The 21,325-nt window shown below is 34.3% G+C and overlaps 1 protein-coding gene and 1 long non-coding RNA gene across 10 annotated transcripts in view; both read right to left on the bottom strand.

Moving 5' to 3' along the window:
- The window catches only part of Nuak (Nuak family kinase 1), a 79,739-nt gene that overhangs the window by 24,152 nt on the left and 34,262 nt on the right, over positions 1-21,325 (bottom strand). For all 9 annotated transcript variants that reach the window (XM_089632475.1, XM_089632404.1, XM_089632412.1 and 6 more), the window contains exon 2: positions 15,863-15,967. In XM_089632475.1, the coding sequence (XP_089488601.1) occupies positions 15,863-15,957 (95 nt within the window). In that variant the 5' untranslated portion in view covers positions 15,958-15,967. The remainder of the gene's footprint in view (positions 1-15,862; positions 15,968-21,325) is intronic.
- On the bottom strand, positions 98-1,685 carry LOC149426640 (uncharacterized). The gene is made up of 3 exons (XR_016302877.1): positions 1,206-1,685; positions 940-1,010; positions 98-855 (listed from the first exon to the last, which is right to left on the bottom strand). It is a non-coding gene; the product is annotated as an uncharacterized LOC149426640 (long non-coding RNA).

Below are 21,325 nucleotides of genomic sequence, written 5' to 3'. Positions count from 1 at the left end.
CTTCGGCCTTTAGTGGGGAGAAATTTTGTCCACGATGACGTCACATCCAGAATTGAGGCATAAACAAACCACTCAGCAAAGTAGAGGAAACAAAAAAAAAAAAGCGCGGCCATAGACAATATGATCTTACCTAGGTAGGCACCCAGGGAAGACAATATTGTGCTATTCATCAGCCTAAAATATTATTTTAAAAATAAATTTTAGAAATGTTAACAGATTCTCTCAGGACGACAAGGCTCTAACTCACAAAGTGCGGTCCTGCGAAAATGAGCTATAAGGTATCTTTCCTTACGGCACATTTTCTCAGGACGGCGCTTTGTAAGAAAAATGAAAAACTTTGTTACATGTTGTAAAGTATTTTTTATTTTATTTCAGTAAGATAACAGAAAGAAACAAATAAATTTATAAGCACAAAACACATTTTAAATGATTACGAAGTCTGCGACTGAAGCTTTTTCTGGTTTAAATATTCATTTGAGTCGCTAATATTGTTTTAAATTATTAAATATTTCAATTTGAGGATTTAGTCATGAAGTTATTCAAAAAATAATATGAATACAGAAAACATGAGCACAAAACACATCTTAAATTTGTACCAAGTCTGCGACTAAATCTTTTTCTGATTTAAATATTCATTCGAGTCGCTAATATTGTTTTAAATTATTAAATATTTCAATTTGAGGATTTAGTCATGAAGTTATTCAAAAAATAATATGCTTACAGAATTCATGAGCACAAAACACATCTTAAATGTGTACAAAAAACTATAAATATTCTTACGCAGAGGAGCATTGCGTTTCCGTGGAACGGCTGAATTACTGCCGCTGGGTCCCACAGGAACAGGAACACTGATTTCTGAAAACAAAATGATCTTAGTGGTAAGAGGAAAGGAAGAAAAGATCTGCATATTGGATAACAAGTAACATAGAACAGATTTACCTTTGTAATATTCCATGATCTTTTTGGCAGAAGGAACACACCGCTGGTACCCGGTAAGATGTTATCAAGCTCTGAAATAAACATATTTATCGGGTTAACCAAAGTTCCTGAACTAAACATATCATATTGCAAGTAATTATGGTCTTTTATGACATCACACCGTCCTGGTGGAACGCGGACGGGGTCTAAAAGTAAATTCAATTCTTAGGTGAAATTAAGTTACACATTACATGGAACACTGAAGACAAACAAAGGGATATTCACACCTGTATTTTCGTCATAACGGGTTCGATACTGTCTTAAATCTGCATAACTACCAATGCTGGGTAGATTTAAAGTCAGCAGTGCGCATCTTCGAAGGGATCCATTTGGCATTTTTGTTTCTTTTGTAACTTCCGTATTTTGGGTATTTATGACGAGTGGTCTGTCTGTCTGTACACACAACACAGCTTCATAATTTTAGACATTTTCACACAACAACAACTCATGAATTCACGAAAGCAAACAACATAAATAAACCACTCACGCAAACAATCTGAATCTGTCACGATCTGTCAGAAGGACGCAACCATGACGCAATAATGGCGTCACATTGGTCACATTGTTTCCGGGGGAAATGGAGCGTAGCCTCTCTCTCTCTGTTACACGGGAGAGAGTGAGAGATCAAACCAGGACGGCTTTTCATTGGATAGTCTGGAACTGACGTCATCAAAAAACCAAAAAAGTGTCGGAGTTATACCCCCCTGTGCAAAAGTCAGCGTCCAAATGAAAGCGGTTCGCCCGGAGCAGAAGTATCGTGCGTCTCGTGTCTCGCCGCGTCGACATACGATTTGCTTTTTATTTGGAGGTTATTAGAGGTGAAGCGTATTTACTAGAACAGATGTTTGGAACAGATATTTCAAAGAGACTTTCGTACTTAGTATTTGTTCTTAAGTATTGCGCGTCTTGCGAGTCTTGCGCGTCTTGCGAGTCTTGCGCGTCTTGCGAGTATTGCACGTCTTGCGAGTCTTGCGAGTATTGTACGTCTTGCGAGTATTGCACGTCTTGCGAGTATTGGACGTCTTGCGAGTCTTGCGAGTATTGCACGTCTTGCGAGTATTGGACGTCTTACGCGTCTTGCTAGTCTTGCGCGTCTCGCGTATTCATACCGAGGGCGGGGCATATGTATAGGCATCTCGTTACTCGCTTACATAAGAAGAGTGTTTCCCTAATCTTTGAATATTAGGGAAACACTCTTCTTATGTAGGTGAGTAAGCGAGAAAGGATATGATGCTGAATTTAGTAGATCGCGATCAGCGCGATCTCGACTGGTATTGTCAATAAATTCCGACAGTATGCGTCCACCAGTTAAAAAAGGTTTTAGCAAGAGTACAAAAACATCGCCGGAGACGAGGTCCGGCCGGGTGCTTCCTACCTAGTGCACATAATTAGTGCACGGCTAATGTATTATTTCTCGCTTTCGAAAATTGGAAGCTATCTTGTGCGAACTGCGAACGAAAGTGGCGCCATCTAGAAATAAAATATTATAGTAAAAATATTTTCACTGTGTTCTTTGTTGGCATTTAAAATCTTTGTTGTTGAGATGCACCACCATAATAAAGCTTGGCTTGTGTATGTGGGGGTGTAATATTATGTTCGTTATTTTTACTATGAGTATTCTGTTTATATTTTCAGTGTATTTTTAAGGTGGTATTTAAAATGATTAGTGTTATTTCTAATACTTTCTGATAATGTATTAAAAAAAAATCACTCCAAGATATTTATAGTTGAATTGCACTGTTTTTTTAAATTACTTTTTCGAGTTGTGAGAGTTGATGTTTATCTGGGTTTTCTATTATTTTAAAAGGTGTAGTTTTATTAAGACTATTTTCTTTGTGAATTTGTAAAATTACGTGATATAAAAATAATGCATTTAGTTTTCTGACTTTAAATTCTTTGAACAGAAGTTCTAATGAATATATGTACCTATATGATTTAAGTGGAATTATTTTTTAATTATTATTTTTTTGAATCTATGATGTATCTTAGTTTCCTCACTCTGTCTTTGAGTACGTTAATGTGTGTGGACGATTTTATCCATTAATTTGTCTTCTGTAATGTATAGGTATTTTATTTCTGTTTGGCTTTCTATCACTAAACACAAGATACAGATATGTTGTTGTGTATTTATAAGACTCATTTATCAAATTAATTAGGTTAGGTAAGATGAGAATCTCCGAAACCGGTTCGTTCGGAGAGAAATAAATAAAGTTTTATTTATTTCTCTCCGAACTTCTATATTTTATTTTGCTCCATTGAAATTGAAATCCTCTAGCAACCCCCCCATAATGGATTTGAATAGTCGTTGTGGGAATCACATTTTTTTATGGGAATTACTTTTTAGAAATTCTCTAACAATCCTCCCCATGTAATGAGCAAGTGAAATTCTAGGGAACAGGTATTTGGACTAGGTATTTATTCATACTTGTACCAATTGTTCCGAGTACCAAGAAGAGCTAGTACGACTCACCTCTAGAGGTTATGTTTTAATTTTAATGTCACTAGAGTAGAGATGGTCGATAATCATGTCCCGGCTACTATACCGTCACTGGAACCGGCGATATGGTTTTTCGGAGGAACCGGTTTCTTTGTAATTTTGTTAAAGTTGTAGATTACGCCTGATGTAAAGGCTCTTTAAAAGGCTAGCTTTAGACTTGTAAGTTTTTTCGTAAATTTACGACTTCTAGCCAATGGGCATATTGCATTTTGAAAATCCAATACGTAAAATACAATACTTAAAGTCTAAAGCTAGCCTAACAACAGAAATTTCAACTTTAATATTTAATAGATACAACTATTAAGTCGGGGGTTTGAGAAAATATGTAAAAAAAGGTTTTTAGGTTATTAGTTTGGAATATTATTATTGAAATATTGTAATCATTTATACTTATTTCCTAACCTTCAAACTTAACTCAGAAAAATGGAATATTACTGCATTTTTGCCACCTCCCCCGACATAAATAGTTGCTCCTTTTAGTAATTAAGTTGAAACCAAGTGCTATTTTTGCGTATTAAGCGTGAAACGAAATTGAATAAGTTTATCATAATTTTTATGAAAATATAATAATATTTTCGAAAAACTGTAGGAACCCGATGAAATTTTTCGCTGACCACCAGGGCCAGCCCTTGGCCAAATGGCATCTGGCGCAAGTAAAAACCTCAATGGTGCTGTATTAGGAGTTAGGTAATATCAGCGCCTTAGCTCCTTGACGCCTTGGTAAGTCGGCACCCGAAGCGGACAGCTCTAATTATGCCTGCAAAGCTTTGAGGTCCATGCTATCTTCAAAGGTAACAGGATAAAGAACCGGCTCCACATCTGGAACCGCAGTCACAGACCATTTCAGGTATCAGTCATCCCTATCTGTCAGACGCGTCGACGCGCCATGGTGTTGGTGTTGCCCAGGGAAAAAAACCTATTCACCAGCTTGGCAGTACTTCATTGGTTTTCCTTCTCACAACGAAAATGTATGCACTTCGCAGACGGCCAAAGAAGGAACGAACTAACTACATTTTTTAAAACGTTTAAAAAATCTACACTGACGCCACCGACTGCAAAAGAATATCAAATTTTAGATCAAGTTTGGTGTAAAACCATATTTCTTCGCATTGCATGGATTGTTGTAAAACCGTGTTTCCACGCGTTGCGTGCTACAGTTGCATTCACACCATAATAGTTGTTTTCTATATTTGGACTCAAAAATGGCGACTTTTTGTGATTTAGGGCATGGACCTAAAAAGCCCCGGACGGAGCAATTCGAAAACAATTTGAAAACCGCGGGGTGAGGGAGATGATATACGGAAAATACCAAAACCTACATACATTTTTTAATGATGTATCGCATTCCTTGTCCTACCAAATACCCAAAAAAGCATATGCCGTTATAACTGAATTCACTTTTTCTATGAAGTTTTCAATAAAGCAAGTAAATTTCTCGTCCTACAAAAAGTTTTAAAAATCGTTATCTACATTGTGATTTTCATACAAAAACTAATTGTATCACATTCAAAAAGTGGATCGTTTTCCGATTATTAAATAATCAAAGTGTGAACACATCTATTATAACAGTGATTCTAAAAACAAAATCTTATTAGCGTGACAAGTGACATTTAAAGCCATAGACATAAACCTAATGAAATATTGTTCTGGCTGTCACTGAAACCAGAGACAATATTTTGAATTTGAATTGAAGTGGGGGCATTTTTGAACCCAATTTTCTTGTAAACTGTGAACAAAATGTCTAATACCCAAACACGTAGCAATAAATCAAACCTTGATAAAGAGGACAAACAAACTATGGATAAAATTTTTGATTATATCGACAAAAAGTTTGATTCTTTAAAAAAGGATATAATTCAAAAAATTGAATGTCAGAATACGGAATCTATAAAAAGTATTGAGTACATAAGTGCTCAATATGACGAAATTATTAAAAAACTGGATACAAATAATAACCAAAATAAATCAATCCAAAACGAACTTGAAAATATGAAAAAAGAGCAAGTGGGAAAAAACGCTACAATAAAAAAAATGGAACTAAGACTAGATGAAATTGAATATACATCAAATCTGCACTACCTAGAAATTGCAGGAATTCCACAAAGAAATGGTGAACAACTGGAGGAAATTATAAAAAAAGTCGCATCTGCAGCTGGAGTTCAAATCAAACACGCTGATATAAACAATGTGACCAGAACTACAGACCGAAGACTTAATGCTCCGCCAAAAATCCTAGTAAAATTTACAGAAATTAAACTAAAAGAAATCCTTCTATCTAAAAAAAGAGAAATGGACCTTAATTTACTAAAGGATTTGACAAACGAAAAAGTGTACATAGGTGAAGTAATAAGTCCCTACAAAAAAGAGTTGCTTTGGAAAGCAAAGCAACTAGCCAAAGAAAAAAATTATGAATTTGTTTGGATCAAAAATGGTAAAATAATGGTTCGTAAGGGTCATGATCAAAAAATTTTGTACGTAAATCATCTGGACGACCTCGATAAATTAATATAACAAATCACTTACTTGAACACACCAAACTGAAATACCTACTGAGAACATGGATAAGGAAACAATAACTACAAACAAACCAGATGAACTGCTAACTCTTAAAAACAATTTTAATATATTAAATAAAAATATACGAAGTATCAACAAAAACTTCGATGAACTTCAGATACTAATTAAGAATCTAAAAATTAATCTTGATATAATTATCCTCACTGAGTGCTGGATAAAGGATAAATATTCACCCTTACATATTAATAATTACACCTCATATGCAACCAATTTGAATTACACAAAAAATGATGGTGTGATAGTGTACATTAAAGATGACACTAAAACTGAAGTCAATGAAATAAAATTCACAAATGCAAACTGTTTGAAAATCAAAGTGGGTGATGAAACCACTATATTAGCTCTGTATCGATCACCAGCTACAACTAATATTAATCAGTTTCTTGAAACGCTTTCTAATGAACTCAATCTTCTAAAAAACAAAAAAAATGTCTTCCTCATCGGAGATATAAATATTGACATACTAGAAAACGGTCATCCTAATAGAACTGATTATCTGCAAACACTGGCCGCCCACGGACTTGAAAGTTTGATAAATAGACCTACGCGTGTTACAAATGACAGCAAATCTTGCATCGACCACATATTCAGTAAGACTGTTAAACCAACCAACTCTATCATATTCACCTCTACTATAACCGACCACTATACAACAATTTTATCTATTACAAAAAAGAAAATACAAAGATCGCAGCCCTACCCAATTATCGTGCAGAAGACAGAAACCATATGGAATGAAGTAAAACAACAATTACTAAATACAAACTGGATAAACCTACTGGAGAACCTTGATACAAATAGTGCCTGGAGTAAATTCATTGAATATATAACTCATACCATCATGTCAAATACCAAATCAATAGAAAAAAAGATTTCACATAAAAATCAACATCTTAAACCATGGATAACCCAAAGCGTTATAAATTGCATTAGAAAAAGAGATGAACTACACAGGAAAGTTAGATTAAATCCTTGTGATATTTTTATACAACGATATTATAAAAGATACAGAAATATTTGCAAAAATGTTGTACGCAATGTCAAAGAAAATTATTATAAGAAAAAAATAGACGAATGTAACAATGACCCACGCAAATTATGGAAGATCATTAATGAAATTACAAGTGCAAAATCATCCCATAACAAAAACATAGATGAACTAACAATTGAAAATACCCAAATCTCTTTCGAAAAGCATCCGGACAAAATTCTCGAATACGTAAACGAATTTTTTACAAATATAGGGTCAAAATTGGCAAAGCAAATCAGACATCCAAAAACTAGCATTTTACCAGAAGAAAAGGAAAGTATGAACCAGATAGATAAATTAAAGTTAACTAATGTAACCAATACTGAAATCAGAAACGCAATTGCATCCCTCAATGTTAATAAATCATCGGGAAATGACATAATCTCAAATAAAACAATAAAACAACTCCAAAATGAACTGACCTTCCCTTTGACATACTTGGTCAATCTGTCTATATCTACAAATGTATTCCCCTCATGCCTTAAAAAAGCAACAGTTATACCTATACATAAAAGTGGTAACAAAAAGGATATATATAACTACCGACCCATAAGTCTCTTAAGCTCCTTTTCAAAAATCTTGGAAACTGTAATGAAGAAGCAAATTGTTCATTTTCTTGAACAAAACAAATTATTATCACCATCCCAATATGGCTTTAGGGAAAATCTAAGCACCAATGATGCCATAGAAAATCTAACAAGCATAGCCATAAAAAACATAGATGAAGGGAAAAAGTGTTTGGCTTTATTCATAGATCTTCAAAAAGCTTTTGACACAATAGACCATAAAATACTACTAACTAAGCTAAAAAAAATAGGAATGGCCGAAACAACAATGAACTTATTAGAGTCATATATAACAGGGCGAGAACAACAAGTACAAATTGGCAAACAAAAGAGCAAACTACTATCTTTAAACTATGGCGTCCCTCAAGGAAGTGTACTGGGACCGATCCTATTCATTATCTATATCAACGATTTAACTAACCTTACCATTAAAGGAAACATAATCAGTTTTGCTGATGATACTGTTTTATTATTTCAAGAAGAAAATTGGACGGATACATTTAATGAGGGTGAAAAGGGGCTTAGTGCACTTCAAAATTGGCTTAAAATCAACTCGCTTACCCTTAATATAAGCAAAACAAAATATATAACATTTTCAATAAACGCAAGGAGCCAACCAATAAAATCACTAGAACTAAAACTACACGAATGCCATGGAAATAATATACAATGTTACTGCCCCGTCATCGAAAAAACACAAAACATAAAATATCTCGGAGTAATAATCGACGAAAATCTTAGATGGGACCTACACATCAAAGGTATTACGGAAAAACTCACAAGCCTTATATATTTCTTTAAAAATCTAAGAAACGTATTAAATAAAAAGGATATGAAAAAGGTCTACTACGCATTATGTCATTCTCGAATTGAATATGGAATCATAGGATGGGGATCTGCTACACATACGTACCTACACAACCTGAATACGATTCAAAAAGGAATCATAAAGACCATATTGAAAGTACCAATTAGAACGCCTTCAATTGAAATATTCAATTCCTTTGACGTACCAAATGTACAGCAAATATATGCCAAAAATATATTATTGAAGCTCTTCAAAAATAACAAATCCTCTACTAGACTGTGTATGCATAACACTAGATCGAACAAAAATGATATAAAAAATATTCCAAGTTATAAAACCACATTCGGACAAAGAAACTATACATACTTTGCAACAAAACTCCATAACATCCTTCCCCAAGACATAAAACTAATAAAAAATCCTAATGAATACAAATCATTAATAAAAATATGGCTGAAAGAGGTCAATGAAAAAACCCTAATGAAAACACTAAAAACGATATAGAAGACACTAAAAACGACATAGAAGACAAATAAACCATATTTAAATAACTTTAGTCCGCCTCGGCACAGGACCCCCTAGTGAGGAGGACTAAGAAATACAATATTTTATACTTAATTTCACCATTATATTTTGTATGTAACAATTATTTTATATAGTCGCTAAAATAAAAAAAAATAAAAAAAAAAAATAAAAAAAAAAAAAAAAAAAAAAACTCCTTTAACATAAAAATAACATTATAATGGTACATTATGCACTACTTTGCATACAAATCAGTTCAAAAGTAGTCATAAAGATGGCTGCCGGGCAATTTCCCGTCACCCTAGATTTGTCTTTGATAATGCCATTCATACAAAAACGCACCAATGCTTTGTCCAGGGCTTTTTAGGTCCTTGGATTTAAGTGCATTGGCTAATACGAGTGCACTTTCTTTCGAATGTGGACTGGGCATAAGTAAGCATACGTCGTATATGCCCGGTTCAGACATGGCGATTTTAGTTGATCAACTCTCCGTTGAATGACACTTGAAAGATTGACAAGTGTGAACACCTTTCAACAAAGTCGATAAAGTTTTAGTTGAGCGACTAAAGTTGAGAGCCCGTCTATTTTTGCTGTCAAAGTGTGAGACATCGTTCGAGTTTTACACCGGATCGACATGTGTGAACACATTCAATTCAAATCGCTTGCGATTTTTAGTTCCTTGTGTAATTTAAGGCCCGGTAGTAAGCGTTCAAAGATGGTTTTAAAAGGAGATATATAAATACGAATGTTAGATGGAGCGCGCTAATAATTAAACGAAAATTGTGAAAATATGTAATACAACACGACTCGTTTGAAATAGAGAAAAAATCTCTCGACAATTGCTTTAGTTGCATTTAAAGATACACTGTGAAAATTTTCATGCCTATAACATATTGAATAACAGAACAAAACGTGTTTTTGATAATTTTCGGAGCTTACTTTGCGATTTTTTTCTATCGACGGAATTTCATATAATTAACGTTTCGGCATGACAAGTGTATTGATATTATCTTAAAAAATAACTTTTTTTTAAACTTAAAAACTTAAGGAGTAAACGAGAAACCTGTTATAAATCGGTAGAAATTGGATATACGGGGCTTAAGCCTTACGACACATTACGCTATATTATGCGCGCATAATTTGGGCGTGGCATATACGTATTATATTTTGGGATGACACAGGGTCAGATCAATTGCGGAACTCCCGCCGAATATCATTTCTTTGCATAGGATCTGTCACTGACAGATGACAGCCGCATAATTACGGCGCTCCGTAAAGTGTCGCAAGTAGGAGAGCGGGTCGCATAATTTTCAAATATAGCCTGGCTAGCAGATCACAGTGCATATCGTCGCCTCGCCCACACTTATAACGCATAATATTTTTAGGTGTGACAGGTCTGTATGGGATTGTATGGCGAGTAATAGGGAGTTATATAAAACACTTTGAACTTATAGCGTAATCTGTCACCCCTTGGAAAGAAGACGTTTCTATGGACCGGTCAGTGGTTGAGTGGGCATAGCGCTTGGGTCTCACCCGAGCGTCACGTGTTCGATTCCTCGGCTGGCTAAGTCCTCCATCACAACACAAACATTTTCGGCTTTCTGTGGTGGTAGTAGGAGATTTTCAAACATTGTTGGGTTATTCGTAACCTGGGAATGTTTGTCTTTCTTTTTTAAAAAAAAAATAAAAAATTTAGTAACATGGGATCTTCGTGAAAAATGTCTGCAGTGGTCGGACGACATGTTCAGATTTATTGGTTTCTACTAAAACGATATCTATCTTCAAAAATGGAAGATAAAAAATAAAATTAAAACAATCAGAACTATTTACGAGAAGGATTTAGCATTAGGATTAGGATACTCTTACTATCACCCTGGTGTAAGATCACCATTCAGAATTGAAAAGTTGCTTGAAATTGCTTTGGCCGTGTTTGGTGATCAGATCTAGCCAGGTACTTCCCCATCTCATTCCTCTACCTACTACCATCAGCCTGACAACACACCCCAAATGGGGATGACAAAATAGTCTCACTTGCTCAAGACAGTTGGGAGCAGTTTCACTTAAAAAATTATGAAATCAAAAAAGAAACGCCGCTTGGGGATGTTTTGCTCCTTTCAACTCAACCATATTGATACCCGCTCAACCAAATTGAGTCCTGTAGGGCACCCATTTATTACCCCAATCAAAACAGATACAACAAAAGTAGTTTTTTATTTAAATTTTATTAACAAATAATACTGTTAATTATTTAATTTGTTCTGCTATTGTTGCCTTTCGAAGGCATTGAAAGGAGAACTAAACAAATAAAATAAAATTACGAGTTCTATAAAATGAACAAAAAACATTAAATAATCTGAGCTTATTATATATAATAATCTAAAAAATTACTACTATAACTGGCCTAGACGCTATTGGCATATGTCTGTTTGTGTGTTTAGTTTTTCTAAACTACGTAATGGGTATTGATAGGGTTTTCACTATCATTTAGAGAATTTCTTCCGGAAGGTTTGTATGAATAATACATGCATATTATATATATTCATAGAAAGTAGAGAAAAGTCTAGCAACGTCGGGTACACGTCAGCTAGTAACTTATAAAATACTAGTGGACCATAGACATATGAATATTAGTAGACCTGCCCTAAGTGATTAAAAGCGTATTATCCCCACTCCCCATACCGGTTCCATTGGAGCCGGCTGGGCTCGCGTATGGCCTCAAGTGAAATTTGAAAACGTGACGTCATCATTCTTGTGCGAACTATGGTCGAGGCATCATCGGTTCATTTTACGAAATAACACGGCAAAATGTTGACTTGTACTATGAAAACTTGTAAAAATAGATGTGAAAAAGAGAATAAACCCAATTGTCGTATTACATTCCATATATAAGCATTATTTTACTTTATTTTAAGCATATTCACATCATATAATATGGATCAGTTGTAGAAACATAATATACTATCACATCGAGAAACGTCTGGACGCGAAACACAAAGCTGGTTGGTTGCTGGGAAGTAAATTATGAACATTTATAAAAGTGTCTTAACTAAATACTTAAACGAAATATTCGACTCTGAAAATAGAACCGAATTTTTTTGCCGAATTTGGACTACGCAAATTAGTTCATAACGTGGCGAGTAATTTGCGCTCCCATGTAAAAATGTCTATTCATTCAAAAGCAGATTTTACTTTTAAGAAGTAAATGGTGATATTATAATGCGAGATGCCTATTTACTGTCAGATTGATTTATTGACGAATCACAGTAGTCAGCTTCACCCCCTTCGTTCTTCAACAGTTGATTTTACCCCTCGCCATTATCTTCTCGTCTATTAATTCCTATGTCTGTGTAGTGGACTAATGTGTTTTTCGGGGGTCTGTGACTTCCACCATTCACTACTGTATACTACAATGTACATTCACCCTTCAGTAATTTCATCACTTTTGTACAGTTACAAATGTTTTCTGTGTATTTAAAATTCGCTATACATATACATATTATTTTATAATTTTCCGTTATAACTAATACTTTTTAGAAACTAGATAAAAATTATCTTTCCGTTATATGTATTTAAAATAAACATGACTATTTATAAATAATAAAATTTTATTATCAAACGTGAAAAATATTGTCAAAAACGCTAACCACATTTTTACTTAAATTTTTACTCCAATAATAGAAAAATTACGAGAACTCGATATTTTTTTTCGAAAACACGATCGTTTTGTTTAGGGATTTTGTAAGAAAACTGTACCTTCACTTTCATCTCGTTCATATAATAAAAATTTGTTACGATAGTGGCGCGAAACATAAATTATTCATTTTGGCTATTTTTAGGATTTTTAGGATTCCAGTATAAATATTTGAGGCACTGGAAAGAATTATAATTTCCCTTTCTAAAGTCAAAAAAATAATTTATTTTCGCATGATAGAAAAAAATATAAAAATACTTTTATAAAATAGTGACGCACGGTCATAAATATATGACCCTCCAATGCTGGAGGGTGAAAACTTTCATTATCATGTAAATTACATCGACTTTAATTTGATTGCGTTTAGTATTCTTTGGGAGTCCCCTACTTCTTCTATCATTCTAAACACTCCTGGCACTAATAAAAACAAACTTTGAAATTTTCAGAGATATCTGACTACTTTTCAAGTTTTGCGAGCACAAACATACGCAAGCTGAATTTTTAAATACTAAGATTTGGATCCATTGCCTATAACATAAATATTTTGAGAGATTATCAGAAATTACCTTTCGTATGAACACGCACCGTTGGTAAACTTTAAAATCCATCAGTGCAAATAATGAATAACAAATAGATTTAAATCCTTCAAAAATTAAAAAAAAAATACACATTTAAAATCTTATTACCATTATTAATAAAATAACGTTAATACCTACATTATAGCTTGGTTCCCAGAATCAGCAGAAATAACCGAAATTTGTAGTGACACAGCTATGGGTTTGGGACATTTTATCCCTTTCCAACCTGCGTACTGTTTCAAAGCTGATGCAAGTCATCAATAATTCTACCGCCGCACATAAGGACGGCCTAAGGAAATTACGGCGCCAAAAACAGGTAAAAGCATTGTCTTTAAACTAATCATAAATACCTTCGAAACGTTCTATATAAACCAGTTCAAAATGAACAGCAATAATTTGTTTTGTGAACGCAACCCAATAATCTGCACATGCGCTCAAAATTGAGATATTTATCGCGCTGCAAATATTAGTTCAGGGGGTTAAACTCCGAAATTCGAATCGTATCGAAAATTGGAACCGAAATATTGTGACGTCATGTGATTGCCTAACAATATCCACCAATGAAAAACTCTGAAAGTCTATGGAATAAACTGGGAGTTTTTCATTGGTGTATAACATAAAAAAGTAGGCTCCGAATGAGAATTTTTCTGTGTATATATTGGCATATCTATTGTTTTTTAGGACCAATTTGTTTCATACAAAAAGCCCAAAGTTATCGATCTAGTGAGTGGTTTATTTATGACTTAGTTGCGCCTGATTCATTGACGGGGTAGCTACGATCGTCCTATTTTCCCTGTTTTAAAATCAGAATGTTTTCTACATGGGTATTGGAGCATCAGGTATGTACTTTCATCTGCAATTAATTTTCACAAAACAGTTTTAACGTATTATTGATTGAATGTATATTTTATCGTCCTATTATCTCTATTTTAAAATCAGAATGTTTTCAACATGGGTATTGAAGCCTCAGGTATGTACTTTCATCTGCAATTAATTTTAACATAACAGTTTTAACGTATTTTTGATTGAATGTATATTTGATCGTCCTATTATCTCTACCTATTTTAAAATCAGAATGTTTTCAACATCGGTATTGAAGCCTCAGGTATGTAATTTAATCTACAATTAATTTTAACAAAACAGTTTTGAAGTTTTATTGATTAAATATATATTTTTGTTTAAAAAAATAATTTAAATTTTTACTTTAGCTAGAGTTTTTAAAAAAGTTCCATCTTATTCTAGGACATTTTTTTTACTAGTTCGAAAAAATATCTTATTGGTAATTTAAAAGTTGTTAAATCGAGGGCGTTCTTTTCAGGCAGTCTTAGCGACCTGGCTCTAAAGGAAATAAAGAAAAAGAGGAAATAACCACATATTTATAATGTTAAAAAAATAATTTATCGTCATTTTACAGTTTAATCATAATTAAATGTTTTACTTTCCTATCTCACTTATTCTAAATGGAGAAACAATGATATATATGAAAAGAATATATAAAAAAATAATACAACAAGCACCTGACTACAACTAACCCTAATTAGGTATTTCTCTGAAAGATTCTCTTAGGTACTCTCCTCGTAAGCGTTTCTGATCAGAATATCAAATAAAAATATTTTTGGCGTCGTAAATTGCTCATCCGGGCTTGTGTGCGTCAAGTTTCGTTGCAGCATAATATTTCATCAAAACGCAAATATTTATTATTCGTCATTCGGAGTATTTCTTCAGGTTGTGAGCTTCAATGAGTAGGTATGGCCGATATATCCGACAAAGCGGTGCACCTCTCCTAGGATAACGTTGTACATTTATAAATATACGAAATACTTTTATTTACCATTCCACAAATAATAATGGCAGGAGATTGTGAACTACGCCTACACGTAGTTTCTACGTACGTAGGCAATAGACGAGACGTTTTATTTCGATCGGGATTATAGCAATAATGTTTGGTACAAAAAATGACTTAGCCACTTTTGTCAGTTGGGAGGGAAACACAGTGATTGAACGCGTGTACCCTTCGAACACGCGTAGGCTCTAATAAGGGAAAGGTAGGATATCAATTATGTGTCGTATTCTAATGCTATGTATACATACGCGACCCGAACTGCCGAACTGCCGAGCTGAACCTCAACTTTGGCTCGGTTCGCGTTTCGGTACGCAAGTGTATACGTACCATAAGATACTTTGAACACTTTTTTTAATATTTTTTATATATTCAATAATATTGTTATTGGGTTTATAAAAACAGTTTATTTTTAAACAAGTTCTGCTGTGTAATTATTAATACGCGTGACAGCTGTTTCGCCCTCTGAAGGCATTATCAAACTGTCCGATAATGTTTGATAATTTGATCTGACACTTTGATAATGCCTTCAGAGGGCGAAACAGCTGACACGCGTAATAATAATTACACAGCAGAACTTGTTTAAAAATAAACTGTTTTTACAAACCCAATAACAATATTATTGAATACATAAAAAAATAAAAATTAAAATGGAGTTCTACAAATTAAACTTGATAACAATAAAAAAATACTTTGGACACGTTGGTCACAAACTGACAACTCAAACCTGTAGGAACTGATGATCACTCATGAAGAAGAAGAATGTCGGTGTTACCTTTGTTTCAGCCGCAGCCGGTGGTCATGGAGGCGCACGTCCCCCGTGTTCTCGATGCCCTCCATGATGCTCCGCTTGGGTTCGCCCACCACCATCTTGCCGTCCCTGAAACAAAACCAACAATCACTTTCACTATACATATATCGTTTAACACGTCACTTACTGATCTACAGCCAGTTCTTAGTCCTCCTAACCTCTCTCCATTAAGCATTAGCACTTTAACACTGCATAGATATAGACCCATTGACATGTCATTCACAAGGTCAACCCTTTGGTAGGATGCAATCTAAAAAAATGGAGCAAATTATTCCAGTCCATTCATCATAGCATACAATACAAAATATCAAACTATTCAGACTACCCATAATACCCATAGAATCAGAAAAGAGAAACCTAAGTTAACCTATTTCTGTATTTGGTCAAAAAATAACAATTTTTTTTGAAAGCACTACAATGACATACTTTTTGCTTGCTACTTAGAGATTTCTACAGCACTTCTATATATATATTGTAACGTCATTTATTTTATTTATTTATTAATTTTTGGAAAATCGACAGTTTACATTTAATCAGTTTGTACATAAGCTAAAATAAAACCAATTATGGATTTCCTCAATGTGACTTAACCTCTATTGAGACAGCATAATATGGAATAAGTAAATTAAGTTTGTGAGAAAGGAATATGAATTAAAAAATGTATACAAATCAAAAGATTATACAAAACGAAAAATTTACAAAATTCATAGCCATGGAGAGAGGTTGTAGATATAAATCAAATCATAATAGAGATATAAACAATAGAGACATAAACATTATTCACAAACCATCAGAGATTTGTACACAGTTGACACTTGTCACATGAGAACGGGTCGCTTCTATGATTCGTTCTTAAGTTCAACAGCTCGGCTGTGGAACGAACTGCCGGCCTCTGTGTTTCCTCCCTCCTACAACATGGGACTCTTCAAGACCCATGTTCACTCCTTCCTCTCCACAAAAAGACCCTCCACACAGCATCCCCAAAGATGACATAGGCCCTGAGGGAAATTATTTTCTTCAGGGCCTCCTGTGTGGAGTAAATATAAAAAAAAAGAGAAATATTCTTGATATACCTATAATTAAATATTTGGATCATTTTCTTGCTGAACTTTCTTCAGACCTTGGTAAAATAGTCCCAGAAGGAGGACGTACGTACATCATCGACGAAATATTAAATCTCACACGTCTTTTATGAAAACAAAAAGGACAGAAGATATTAGAACGTTTAAGTCAATAACGACCCCCCCCCTGTCTCTAGTATTACTTTACAGATTCAAAAAATCATTCGATTTACCTATAGATTCGGAAAAAGGCAAACCTAACATAGACCCACGGTTCGTCGAAAATATATACTTAACAAGGTTGGCTCATTGAGGGGGTAGGACGGTGATTGGTTAGAAAGTCGTGACGTAGCTTGAAGTTCATTTTTCACTGTTATATTTGAATTGAATTACAAGTGGCGTCAAGCCACTCTGAATGAATTGAAAATGATTTGTTTATAATACGTTGAAAATATTATATCTATTTTTTTATTGAAAAATGTTCGGAATAATAGAGAATAAATATATATTTATAAATATATATGATATTTGCAGTATCTGCAGATGATGTAGAATCGAGGTCATTGGCGCCTTTTACCTTATACCTACTTGTTGCTTTTGTGGACACTCACATTTTTAAAATGAAAGTCTCATTTTATCGATTTTAATCCGACTCGTATGTACAAACGTAAGTCCGGTGAAATTAACTTAGATTTACCAAGAAATAATATCACATACCCACCTAACTGGTGAAAAGTGAAGTTCGTCACGACCTTTTTTATATTTTATTCAGCTATAAAATTTTACATTACTCGTATATCTAATATATTATACATATATCTAGCTTGCGAGTGGCCCGATGCGTTTTTTTCGAAAAGTGCCTGTATGAACAAACCTTGTTAAATATATTTTCTACGAACCTTGTATATATTTATGTAGGATGTAGGTGAGTACCTACTATTGAGCAATCAACGGTTTCAGAGCAGCACTTACGTAAGTACCTATCCGACTTCGACGTTGGGTTATCATTTGTGCCTTACACGCCAATCTCGTGAATTTATGTCAATTCACATATTTGTAGTACCTACCCATGGATGCCATTGTTTGTTCAATACGGCTCATTGCTAACCGCCGCGGCCGCCAGTTTTCGACGTTCAGTTTATCCACCGAAATTGGCACGGCAAATGTAATGTGCGATAGATTAAATGTTCCTCAGACCAAACACAACAATAAATGGCCAAATGGAAACTAAATCTTTTGTCTCCATTTGGCTTCCCGACGAAAAAGTACACGTTATTTAACTCTTCAATTGTAAGGATTAAGATTCGAAATATACCTGTATGTTAGGTACCCCACGAATAAAATATAAGAGTTTGAAATGTTGCAATACAATCAACAATCTGGCGCAACATAAGAATGCGCGTACAAATAACGTTAACGATAAAATAATCTAACATTGAACTGGAAATTCTAGTAAAGTGCGGACCAACAATAATTGAAAAGTGCGCACCAAAAATAGTTATGCAAGCAGGACCTAGCAGCTTTTGAAAATATATTGTAATGTAGGGTAAAGTTTTTAAAGAGGTTTTCTTATAATCTTATTATCTAATCAGTATAAATGTTATATATTCTATCACTTTTATTCTTCTAGACACAAATAGACCTATGTACCCATATAACTTCTCCGCTTCTACTATTTTGTTTTGTTGAATCTTTTAAATTCAATTATATGCGTGAGGATTCATTTTTGTCATTATGTTTACATTCTTCTTTATTGTATTAATTTTTAAGTGTTTACTCTGATACGATATGCTTGTATTTTTTTTTATAAATAAATAAATAATGACATACCTACTATTTTGTTTTGTTGAATCTTTTAAATTCAATTATATGCGTGAGGATTCATTTTTGTCATTATGTTTACATTCTTCTTTATTGTATTAATTTTTAAGTGTTTACTCTGATACGATATGCTTGTATTTTTTTTTATAAATAAATAAATAATGACAACTACTTACTGATAATTGAGCGCTAATTCAAGGTAGCAAAATTCAAAACGTACACGAGACCAAATTTCAAAATGCACAGAGTAAGTGGGCTGGGCCTCAAAACGATGATTATTATTAGGTATCTCTATTATGAAAACTATTTATTCACGAAGCCAAGGTGGCGACATTCCAGAAAAGCAATATCTATTCTGCTGGTTGTTGGTCAAAGGTATCGTGAATCAACTGCTAACAACTTCACCAATACTCGATGAATACAGCGCAGCGGTGGCGTTTGCGTGGGCCGCTAATGGCTGGTGACGCACATATTGCACATGTTTCTGTGAACCCGTCTCAGGTCTCAGTCGCCTGCCACTTCCACAACACCTGGTTAACCCATTTCCATTACCATTTCTCTCCGATAGACTCTCATCTCATTGCACCCATTACGAACTGCATTCGCCTACACTCCATTCTTAAATATCTTACTCGTAGAAATATTCACATTGTTAGAATTTATGCATTTCATTTTCTGCAACATGCCACCAGATAGAAAAATGCATGCATTGAAAATCACGATATTATAAACCTTGGACGATTGGACGACGCTCGTGCTTTTACAGAAAGTTAATACGGACAAAATAGGTGCACCAATCTTTAGTACCTACTAGATGCCGAATAAGATAATTTTTTATTAAAAACATCTATCAACGTATTAAAAAAATATGACAGTAATACTTGTCTTTCGGTGTCGTCCATTCGACGAAGGTTTTTAATATAGTGTAATGGGACATGGACACGGTCAAGCGGCTTGATCGCAAGCACGTAGTTTATTGTCTATGGCACTTTGTGTCAAGCATTTTGACCGTGTACCGAAGCTGGCTTGCAAGCATTGCGCAATTCTACGTGCTTGCGGCGAGGCTTGATGCGAATTTATATTTTTGTGGGAATAGACAAACGACAATAGACAAATAAATATCACGTATCATAAACAATGATATAAATTGAATAAAATTGTTATAAAATACGTACTTAGTTATTGTTTTTGTGTTCAATTTGTAGAAATCCATCTAATTTAAAATTTTTGGAAGTATTTTAGTATTTTTTAATAATTATGACAGCGGTTTTCAAGGTCATTAATAATCAAACTGTAGAATAAATAATTTTCTGAATTTTCAATGGAGAAAACATATTTTTTGTATGAATACCGCACAAGATATTCATACAAAAAATAGCTGTAGCCTGTAATACACTTTGCAAATGCTCATGGGTAAAGCGGTACCTTAACTTGTACCATTCTTGACACCAAATTCGTTTCTTTTTATTATTTTATTCAAACATAAAGCTAACGTAAGAGCCAAGAACGCGTCTTTGACAGATTCCATTTTGCCGCGAGTCACGAAATGACAGGAAGGCATAGAAGTACATATACATAGACCACCACGAAATCACAGGAAGGCGTGGCCATGCTTGACGGAGAGGCTTGATGCGGGCTGTCAAGCCGCTAAGCATAGACAATAATAGACAACAATAGACAACAATAGACAAAAAAACTACGTGCTTGCGATCAAGCCGCTTGACCGTGTCCAAGTCCCATTAAAGAAACAAAAATAAGAAAAAATGTACGTAGGTACAATAAAAATGACAACTATCTTTATGATTTGAAAATTATCCAACTTTTTGCACTTAGTAAGGGGAGCTTTGGCCAAATGCTTAGGTATGTGAAGGTTGTCTGACCCGTCTGGTTGAAGGTATAGGTATATGAGACATTCCGACTCCACTAATCATTACATCAAAACTCGACCGTGATCCGCCGTTGAAGAGTTCAAATTACTATACATTACTCTTGACACGTTTAGATTTTGGACACCCATCTGCTGAATGACTAACGACTAACCTAACCGAGCCTAACCTTTGATCTAGTACAGCATAATAATAATATATAAGCTCCTTTCGGAGAGATGAATATAAGTACTTACTTAGGTATGTTTGTACAAGAAATAAATGAATTAGAAAAAAAATCATCCAACTGCAACACCACATCATGGTTATTCGATTTTATCGGTCAATTTTATACAGCGGGGTTTAGTTATGAATTAAAATACCTCATTCGCGTACAACGTTCATACGAGTATGTAGCCTGTACGTGGAAACACTAGATTTTTTAAATAGTTCTTTTTTTGCCGAATCTTAGGATAGTGCCAGGCTCTTCCTAGGGCTGCGTATACACGCATGAACCAAAACGCGAGCCGAGCCATGAATTATGGGAAAGGAACGAAGCAATCGCCATAATGTGTGGCTCGGCTGGCGCTTTTTCTCATGTATACACATTCACACGCAGCAAAATAACACCGAGTGGTTTCACTACATCGAATGTGTATATTAAGCCTAAGGTATGAAAT

The sequence above is a fragment of the Hesperophylax consimilis genome, chromosome 1 (genome assembly GCF_061612785.1).
Source record: "Hesperophylax consimilis isolate HC1 chromosome 1, BYU_Hcon_1.0, whole genome shotgun sequence".
Lineage (NCBI taxonomy): Eukaryota > Metazoa > Arthropoda > Insecta > Trichoptera > Limnephilidae > Hesperophylax > Hesperophylax consimilis.
The sequence above is the reverse complement of the archived record's forward strand: the minus strand, read 5'-3'. Positions and strand labels throughout refer to the sequence as shown.